The sequence below is a fragment of the Cephus cinctus genome, unplaced genomic scaffold (genome assembly GCF_000341935.2).
Source record: "Cephus cinctus unplaced genomic scaffold, Ccin1 Ccin1_scaffold1205, whole genome shotgun sequence".
In the NCBI taxonomy this organism is placed as follows: Eukaryota; Metazoa; Arthropoda; class Insecta; order Hymenoptera; family Cephidae; genus Cephus; species Cephus cinctus.
The window spans coordinates 40,094-49,394 of NW_014333672.1; the positions used below are offsets into that span (position 1 = coordinate 40,094).

The following is a 9,301-nucleotide window of genomic DNA, read 5'->3' on the forward strand; positions in this document are numbered from 1 at the left end:
AAAGACAGATAGCGGAATATGTTTTAATATAAATGTATTTAATGTAACAGTGGTCTTATGCAATTGACAGGATACGAATTAGGTGAATCTATGACGCAATACATCTGTAATGTACAAAAGAGAAATTAATCATTTCCGCCAACTGAATATATTACAAATTCCCATGCAGCAATTGAGACTCCTTAAAGTTATCACTATTATTAATTATAACAAGCTTAGCATTCCCCAACAGTAATTTCCAATGGTGGAATGTAACGCCAAGTGTGACCAGCATTTATGAGTTCTGAACAAATTGCCAGTGCGGTTGGCGTAGATTCTCTACTGCTGCATTGTATATCAATTTTATATTGGCCAGCAGTAAAAAAAACAACACGACACTCGTGATAGGCACGTCCATATTCCTGTAACTGTTATATCAATTGGTCTTTTAATCATTACCACTATAAAAAAGTCTAGCAGTCTGCATAATGTGACTCACCGTAGGAAGCATCACTTTATTAGCACCAGCAATCGACAATCTTGTATCCAATCTATAGTTATTCACGCCATTTTGATGATCTTGGTAGAAGTTTATTGATAAAATCAAATCACTAAGTGAATGTTCCAAAGCATTGCATACACCAACCCCTACGCTTACACATTCTCCCAATCCACAAGTTAACTCATCCTGTGCCTTTACGGCTATATCATTTATAGTTATTTCTGTAACGGTAGAAGAAGGTTAATATCAATAAATATTAATTTTATTTTATAATTCTGCGTTCACTCAAAATACCCCATTGAAGTGGACTCATCCTGACAAGGTCTAACATATCTTGGGTGAGTGTTAAACCACTCAAAGTAGCTTTACCAGATGATTCTATACCCAATAATTGCCACCTCAGATCAACCAGTGAAGCAATATGTTCTGCACAAATTCTCTCAAGTTCTGCGCTATCGCCACCTTCGTTGAGCTACAAATGAAAATGAGCATAATAATATCAGTATGAAATAAAATTTCATTATCTAAAATATATATTTGTATTTACCACTGAAAGTTTGTTCAACGGACATCTGTCGACTGGTACTGGAATGCGACAAGGTTCTCTACCTTCCATATAGATACATTTAGTTTGTGTGTAATGCAATTCCATCTCATGATTTGTCATATTAGTCACGTCTAGTACCAAATAAAATTGCGCGGGTCTGGAAAGAGTAATTTTTATATTCAATACGAAGAAACAACTGTATTTTATTGCAATGAAACAATTAGTACACTTACGTTTCTGCTGGAAGCACATCCCAGCTTGTTATCTGAACACTGGGCAACATCTCAATTGTTACAAAGACTGAAGATATCCTGCAATAACCTGCAGCCAATCCAGCATCACCAGAGTACTTAATTTTCAATTGGCCCTCGATGATGTTTGAGGCATGTAGTGGTACAGCAAGTTTTGATAACCTGGTACTCGCCAGAGATGAATGACCAGAATGCGAACTGAGTCCAGAGCGAAAGGATGATGTCAATTCAGATTGTCTTTTTGTATGATGAGATGGTGAACTTAATCTTGATGGCAAGGAACTTGGACCAGAATGAGACATTATACTACTAGGCTGACTCAAGTAGGCACTGCTGCTAATTTCTGTAACATACGAAATAAAAAATTTGTTAAGCAGTAATATAAAAACTTCACACAATCTTACCATTTCTTGAAGTGGGAGCAAGAAAGTCAACAACTGCGTACAAATATAAAGTGAGACTGGCACTTGCACCAGGTTGTAAGGGCAACTGAGTTTTCAAATTCTCATCACTCCAGTTAAATATTTTACTTTCTGTAGGAGCATCTAATGTTGACTGTACGGATATTTCAATCATTTCAATTGGAACTTGACCAACGTTAGTTATAGTGATGGTACATTCAGAACTGAAATTTATTTTATTTTGTATTTTAAGGTCATATACTTTTTTTTTAGAAATTTTACCTTTCACCACCATACAACGTTACACTGGCACTGGTGACTATATTGTCGCCGGAACTGAAACTTGCTGTTTGAGGTAAACTCGTAGCTACGTCGATTCTTGGCAAGGCAGGAACTACCTCGACTGAATATTGCGGATGCGGCATATTCTCCATATATCTTAATCGACAATTCGATTTAACCCCTAAAGTATGTGTGCTAAAACCTAAGATTTCTAAATCCCCAACTTCCTTTGGCGTTCCTGCCAATGTCACAGCTATTGGACCTGACTCCGCAGGTAATGTTATGGTCTCCGGGATAGATTCGAATACTATACCATTAGTAAGCAAACGCATATTCGATACGTGAAGTTCGAATGGCAAAGGATTAATAAGTTGCATAGAAACTTCACAAATATCTCCTTCTACCCAAAGATAATCTATCAAATGAAATGCATGGTCATTATTTCTCATTAGTCATTACTCCCAAATATTTAATAGACAGTATCAAAGTTACTCACCCATTTTACTTTTGGACGTGTTTTTCCTTTCTAAAGAACCAAAATTTATTGGTGTAAATAAAAAGGGACCGTGGTCCTCCTTTATCCTCTCAACTTTTTGCGGTTGCAAATGCGGCTGCAGATTTTTTAATGTGAACGATTTTGTCTTTGGTATATTTGTTAAATTTGCTGGTGGTATTACCGTTCCCGAATCCAATACCTGTCACAGGAATTCGTTGAGTTTTTCAAACTGTGTAAAATTATATTCTGTAATTTTTTACAAAAACTTACAAGAGGAACCGGTGCGCCTTCGCACTGCTGCGATACAGCTTGAAGTTGCAAAGTTATGTCTTTGCGTTCTTGAGGAGTTAAATGATTGAACATAGTTTGAAGTAAGAATGTCATGTGCCTTGTTGCTAGAGCAGGATTTCCCATACGATTAGCTGCAGCTACAAGTTCATTTATCACCTGAATTTGTATGGCAGGCCAGCCTCTTTGACCATCTAGATACAGTGATTGTACTATGAAGTAATGCACATTCTGTTGCAGTTGTAAATGATTTCTGCGAAAATTTACCACTAGGCATCTCTACGGGATCCAGAGATAGTTTAAATCCGGATGTAACTTGCAGCATCAGGTTGTAACACTGCTGCCAGTCCGGATTTGGATTATTTTGTGAGACGTGTCTTGTTGCTGCTAACCGCAAGCAAAACGAAGCTTTTCTAGCGAAACCAAATGACGTAAATAATTCTGACAACGTTGTAAATCGATCGATCTGAAATAAATCAATTTTGATTAATATAATTTAGGATTACATTTTTAGCCGATAAATGGATTATTACCTTCTCTTGTTCGCTTAATGTTAAATTAATAAAGAGCACGTTATTGAGAAAGGATGTTGCTTGTAGAGTACAATTTTGTTCAATAGAAATTCTTGTAGCTTTGAAACTCGCTTCTGTCTCAATTATACCTGCGTTTTGATATTTACTATAATGAATAATTGCTTCGCGATACTTTTTCGATATTTCTTCCGGTGGTAATATATGTGGCATGCTGGCTTTCAATACGTCTATCGTTGGTGGTGTAGGTAATGTAACGGCTTGAGATCCACGTCTAAAATGAATGTAGAAGTGAAGTTTAAGCTTGAGAAAATTTGTTAAAATTCATTAAGTTATCAAAAGTGATAACATACCTTTGTTTTCCAGGACTCCCTTCTTGTAGAGATGAATTCCTTTGCAGTGGAAGACTTCGACACATGTTAGGATATAAAACCAATGCAGAGGCTGTGCAAAGTCCTTCGTATGCTGCACCAAGCCATAGCCAGTCGTTAACTGCTTGTAGGATACTTGCAGCAGAATTATAATGGCTTAGGGCATCCCCAGGTAAACCAGCTTGCAAACATAAATCACCTAGATGTTTTGTAATGCGACCACAGCATCGTTTTTTATTGTTTCGTGATTCTAAATCTAGGCCTATAAAGTCTTTCTTTTCAAAAGGTGCCAGGAGAAGTGAAACACGATCAATTTTCTCTCGAGAACGCTCCAATCTTTTGGACTCCAGAATCCAGAAGAGCGAATTTAAGCATTCTGCTATTTGTGCTTCCAAATCCGGACAACTCTCATCAGCATAAAATACTGCGCGTGTTTTAAAGTTTGATGGAGTACTGAAGGATTTTGGTGGTTCATTTAAATTTGTTGATTCCACAGGGCCTAATAAAATTGCTCTAGAATCGTATAACGTTGCTCCGTACTTGACTTTCAATGTCTCATGAAGTCTGCACAGTTCATTAAGTTCAGTTTGAGTATCATATTTGCCAAACGTTATCAAACCAAGCAGTCGACGATGGGTTTGAAACTCTCCCCAATCATTATTTTCAACAGGATGCTCCCTGACAAACCTGGCAAGAATCTCTCGTGCTCCTACTGTAGAATCATATACATTGAATCTACTGCCACTTTTAATAATACGTTCACATAATCTAGCAACAGTCTTTTGCTTTATTTGCGTTCCTATTGGCTTCAAGAGTAACAGCAATGCCGCATGATCATGTGCAGTCTGTTCATAATCTGGATGAGACATTTTATTGTCGGGCACAGGACTCGACAAAATTACACTAACTGCAGATCGCATTTATTCGTCCCTTACCATTTGGTAATATGCAGGAATCACCTGTATTATAACAGAACAAAAATTATACAACGCATTCTAAGTTTTAAAGATGATTGTTTCAATCCAAACGAAGATTACTATTCAATTGTAAATGTCTAACATATTCATAAAAATTCAAAACAACTAATAATAATATTGTCTACACTTTGTCAATAATCCTTGCAGAAAAGTATAAAAAAAGATTGGAACATTAACCAATATCATGCACATATTTCAATGGTAATAATATACAGTGGAAAAATAATAAAAATAAACGAAATTATTAACAAAATCTTACGGACAAACGTCCAAAGTGCACTAGAAACTTGAAAAGGCGTTTAGCAATATGTGAAACGAGAAAAAACGTAGATCACACAATACATAAAAAATCTCATTTAGGTGTGCCCACATTTCTCCATTGGTATTTACCTTCACTAACATCGTATAGTGCGTAACGAATTCCAATCATTCCAATCATCAATCCATTTATTCGTCAACATCAGTCAACATCTAGCATTTGACAATCTTCAGATCAAGTGGCTGTCAAAGTGGAGTCAACTTTTCATGAGGAGGGACAAGTAATAACAGCTGGTAAAATTGCTTACGACATTGGTTGTTGATCCAGTTGGTACTTTTTCGTACACCCAATAGTGTATTCGTTTTTATCAGCCGCTCTTCCTCAACAGCTAGTTTCATGAGTAGGTGGGCATTTTGAAAATCAGAGTTGAAAATGATGATTTACGGTTTAAATTTTTGAAGAATATTTATGAGCATTAATTAAGCCATCGTACAAAAGTTCAAATTTTTTATTTAGATGAATCTTGATTAACTCAGAGTCACACTCTTACGCTTAGCGTCTTATAGTACATATGATGATAAAAGTCACTTTAATGCATAAATCAAAAATAAAATGTTATACAGAAAAACAAGGAATTCGCTGCGTGGATTAGTGATAAGACAGTGATGGTAACGAAAGATTCGAAAAAAGAGATAAGCGTATCAGTGTTGTGGAAAGGAATGCAGTGTGGGGCCACGATTTGGTACGTTGATGAAATTCCACTCCTAAGTATGTAGCTTCAAAAATAGTAATGGGTAACAAACTATCGAAGTTTATCTCATAATACCAATTCTGATGAGGTATTCAATGAATCGAGGTCAGATTACATTCATTTTTTCACTGTTGATTAGAAATATTAATTATGGATTCGATTGGAATCCAGTTTGTGAGTTGATATAGAATTCTGTGAAATAGACAATAAAGACTTGTAACCTCGATCGAAAAACAGTAATTGTAATAAACTTTGTGTAAGCAAATGATAAAAAAAAAGTATGACTTTTATACGGAGACCACAGTGACCCTTCAAGCGAAATAATTGCTCAATCTGCCCATTCACTGTTGCATGTCAAGGCAACCTATTAGTCATCAATTTCAATTTGAAGTAATTATACTTACCCTACTGTCGTATCTGCAAAGTAACAGTTTATCGTTCCGTTGTAATCGCTAAGAATTTGTATACAATGTGACTGTTCAATGAAATAGAATTCTTTACTGCATTATCATAGATTCCCTGACATGTGCACGGATTATTTATATTTATTTTAAATAACTTCTTAACTATATGTATTCATGAACGCGAGTATCTTAAAAGTGACAAAAAAATAACGTGCGTTTGTAAATGAATATATTCACAATTATATATATATATAATAACGCTTCAAGAATTTTTATTATACATTTTATTTTTTCTTATCCTCCTCTTTTATAGAGTCTGTTGCTTTTGAGGGGTAAATTACGAAGAGTGACAGTTGTGCTGCCGATAACGTGAATCCTACTGCATTTTGGAACTAAAATTGACAAAAAAAAAAAGTTAACTCACTTAATGGCTGTTACATAGAACAATTGAATTAATCTTGAGTTAATTTACTTACAATAATGAAACCATTGTCAATTATTAAACCATAAAGCAACCATTGAAACGTGACTAGTGTTCCCATGAAGATCAATGGGAATGGAAGACTAGCTGTACTCTTAGTTCGCATAATTTCTCCCTATTGAATGTTCAAGTAAAAAATGAATCAACAAAAAACTAATTACTCAAGAATTTAGTCCATTTGTATAAAATGTTGGAATACTTACAAGGTGAAAGAGTGGTGATGCAATCAAAAGGAATAAAAGAACTGTAATGATAATTCCAAATCGGAATTCTATGTTATCCTTATGTTCCCATTGTGCATATCCAATGAATATTGCTACAAAGGCCACAGCTTTGCCTATCAATGCAAGTACATCACCCTATAACATATATCATGTGAATAGAATAAATATGTTAAATTATTCTAAATATCCATTTCCCTAGGATAATAATTACTTGCTTATCACCTAGTCGTTACATCACTATTATACATACTTTCTCAGGTGCATACAACATGTAGAATATAATATACCCTAAATTTATTAACAAGCCAAAAACATTGACAACAATCATAGCAGAATCTCCAAGAATTAGTGCATACTGAAGCATCAGAATAGACCTAAAAAGAAATAGTTTTATTTTATGTATAATCAACAGATTTCAATAATATTTAAGTAGACTGAAGCCTTATCATTAAAAGACTATCATGAAAAATATGTCTAGTCACAATCTATCAAATTGTCTATTAATAATTATTATAAACGATTATAATTTATTAAAGGTTAAAAGTTTACAGTTGTTAATATGCTATATAATACTATTTGTACTAAATTAATAAATAATAATACAACACATCCTTACATTCCTGTACCTCCTAGAAACGGCATGGGATCAAATCCTTTTGCAGATCCTTTTTTGTAAATGTCTCTGCATATCAATCTATAAAGAATTTTTTTTAAATCATCATTTACGCAAACATCGGTAATATTTACTGAGTTTACATCATTCCCAAGTAAAGACACGCAGGTGTATAATTATTATTAAAGACTCTTGCTACGATTCCGTACTCTATAAATCTATAAGTACTTGTCAATTTACAGAAAACTGCCAATAATTTACAGAGGATAATGAAAATTACAGCAAATTTCAAACGACCGGATGTCCATATGAAAGTTGACCCTCTATCCTATGATATCAGCCAAACCCGTTAAGAATTCTTATATCGTTTTATCCTACTACAGCAGAGAAATAAGAGATATTAAATGAAACAGCACTTTTAAATATTACATTGTACAAGTTATCTTTGCGTAATAACCAATTCAATTGTGATACGTAGTTCATCCATCTGGACTTCCGTCAATTAGAAATCAACGTGCCTCACAGGATATAATGATAGAGGTTCGCTTGATTTAATTTATAACTTAATCACTAATAACTCAAATATTTATGACACCCGCGTTACTTACGTTCCGGCGAACATTTGGCCTATTGTTGATATCGAAGCACATGTTCCTACAATTTCCTTGTAATCTTCTAAAACCATTTTATGCTGAGGATATGTCCTTTTATATTACAATGAAGTTTCTATATAATATACAGATGATTTTTCTTATTCACGAAGCGACACAAATGGACACACGCTTTACTTGCAACGGTCCAAGCGCTACTAAATCATGTACTAACCATACTGACTCAGTAAGAATGGTTCTCTTCTGGTCTCTCCCCATATATTCACCTGATCTTTGGGGCCTAATCAGATAACACAAATTATCTGTTCGTAAAGTTGCTTTCATTTACTTAAACAAAATGAAATATAATTTTGCAGTAAATATATATTAATATGGATTAAAATAATCATACTATTGTATTAATTATCAATTTTGTTATACGGCCTTTTATTAAACGAATAACATGGAAATATTTTGTGAAACAATTCCTTACATGGGTTATGGCCTTGCTAGCTTTGATTTTCTGCTAGAATCTTTTTTGTTAGGTTATTGGTAATACTGTATATCGTTGCATACTTCAGGATATAGATAAAAGAAAAATTGGTAAACCTGCAGTATACAACTCCGAACTGAAGTTAGCTGCTAGTGACTTAGGTTTTTTGAGGTAACGCCATCTGCCGGATATAATGTGAATCGCATGGAATAGTCACGCCGCCTATTAGAAAAAAAATTAACCATAACCGACAGAAATAGTACCAGTCGACCGTCATGTGCGGGGAGCATTGAAAGTCCCACTGAGCCTGAATCTGGGTGTACTTATGACTCCAAAAATATGTCAATTGTAAAATTTCGATCATTGATAACTTCGATCTGCCAAAAATCGAACCAGTTCTCACTGATCTCGTTGTTTTGCAACTACGACATTGCCAACGATATGTGTCCGAAAGAAATTCAGCAGTGCATAGAATCATGTCCTTATCGCACACTGGACACTTGAAAGTCTGAGCTATGAGTCCGTATCTTTGTGCAAAGGTGATTACCTCAATAGAAGGTTTCTCAAATAGGCTGAACAAATCTACGAACCGTATCACCATTGCAATCGATCACACACAATCCAATTTAAGCAAAAGAAATAATAGCACACTTGTGTTACACGCTTTGCGAGCTACTAACGAAAATCATGCTTATACATGTTTTACGAAAGCAGACGATACATTGTAGCAAAAAAATCTCGAAGCAGTAGATCAAATTTAATGCTCAATGTACAATCACGAGCTTGCACTTATACATACTTATATTTTTAAATAATATTATTTATAAATTAAATATACACATATTTAATATAAAAATATGTA

At 34.5% G+C, this 9,301-nt stretch overlaps 2 protein-coding genes and 1 long non-coding RNA gene across 5 annotated transcripts; 1 reads left to right on the forward strand and 2 right to left on the reverse strand.

The window, feature by feature from the left end:
• Nucleotides 1-3: 3 nt before the first annotated feature.
• Nucleotides 4-5,242, reverse strand: LOC107272629 (protein brunelleschi). Of its 2 annotated transcripts, XM_015749955.2 has the most exons (14): nt 5,191-5,242; nt 5,015-5,125; nt 3,630-4,606; nt 3,280-3,550; nt 3,014-3,212; nt 2,729-2,940; nt 2,459-2,657; nt 1,963-2,377; nt 1,684-1,904; nt 1,262-1,622; nt 1,029-1,185; nt 776-953; nt 479-702; nt 4-407 (listed from the first exon to the last, which is right to left on the reverse strand). In XM_015749955.2, the coding sequence occupies exons 3-14, from the start codon at nt 4,565-4,567 to the stop codon at nt 216-218; spliced, it is 3,567 nt and encodes a 1,188-aa protein (XP_015605441.1). In that variant the 5' UTR covers nt 4,568-4,606; nt 5,015-5,125; nt 5,191-5,242; the 3' UTR covers nt 4-215. The 2 variants fall into 2 exon arrangements, with proteins under 2 accessions (XP_015605441.1, XP_015605442.1); XM_015749956.2 differs by lacking the exons at nt 5,015-5,125; nt 5,191-5,242 and adding an exon at nt 4,884-5,009.
• Nucleotides 5,243-5,293: 51 nt separating this feature from the next.
• On the forward strand, nt 5,294-6,477 carry LOC112495089. Its single transcript, XR_003061292.1, has 2 exons — nt 5,294-5,625; nt 6,352-6,477. It is a non-coding gene; the product is annotated as an uncharacterized LOC112495089 (long non-coding RNA).
• LOC107272635 (sugar transporter SWEET1) lies at nt 6,271-8,384 on the reverse strand. Of its 2 annotated transcripts, none has more exons than XM_015749971.2 (6): nt 7,965-8,384; nt 7,360-7,437; nt 6,994-7,117; nt 6,723-6,878; nt 6,515-6,634; nt 6,271-6,430 (listed from the first exon to the last, which is right to left on the reverse strand). In XM_015749971.2, the coding sequence occupies exons 1-6, from the start codon at nt 8,039-8,041 to the stop codon at nt 6,323-6,325; spliced, it is 663 nt and encodes a 220-aa protein (XP_015605457.1). In that variant the 5' UTR covers nt 8,042-8,384; the 3' UTR covers nt 6,271-6,322. The 2 variants fall into 2 exon arrangements, with proteins under 2 accessions (XP_015605457.1, XP_024945680.1); XM_025089912.1 differs by lacking the exon at nt 7,965-8,384 and adding an exon at nt 7,800-7,924.
• Nucleotides 8,385-9,301: the final 917 nt, after the last annotated feature.

Coding starts and splice junctions, on each gene's coding strand:
- LOC107272629 (XM_015749955.2), bottom strand. CDS start 4,567: ATGCGATCTGCAGTTAGTGTAATTTTGTCGAGTCCTGTGCCCGACAAT. Junction 3,213..3,279: donor CATTAAGCGAACAAGAGAAG/GTAATAATCCAT, acceptor GATTTATTTCAG/ATCGATCGATTTACAACGTT. Junction 2,658..2,728: donor AAGGCGCACCGGTTCCTCTT/GTAAGTTTTTGT, acceptor TTCCTGTGACAG/GTATTGGATTCGGGAACGGT.
- LOC107272635 (XM_015749971.2), bottom strand. CDS start 8,041: ATGGTTTTAGAAGATTACAAGGAAATTGTAGGAACATGTGCTTCGATA. Junction 6,879..6,993: donor TGTTGTATGCACCTGAGAAA/GTATGTATAATA, acceptor TATATGTTATAG/GGTGATGTACTTGCATTGAT. Junction 6,635..6,722: donor CATCACCACTCTTTCACCTT/GTAAGTATTCCA, acceptor AACATTCAATAG/GGAGAAATTATGCGAACTAA.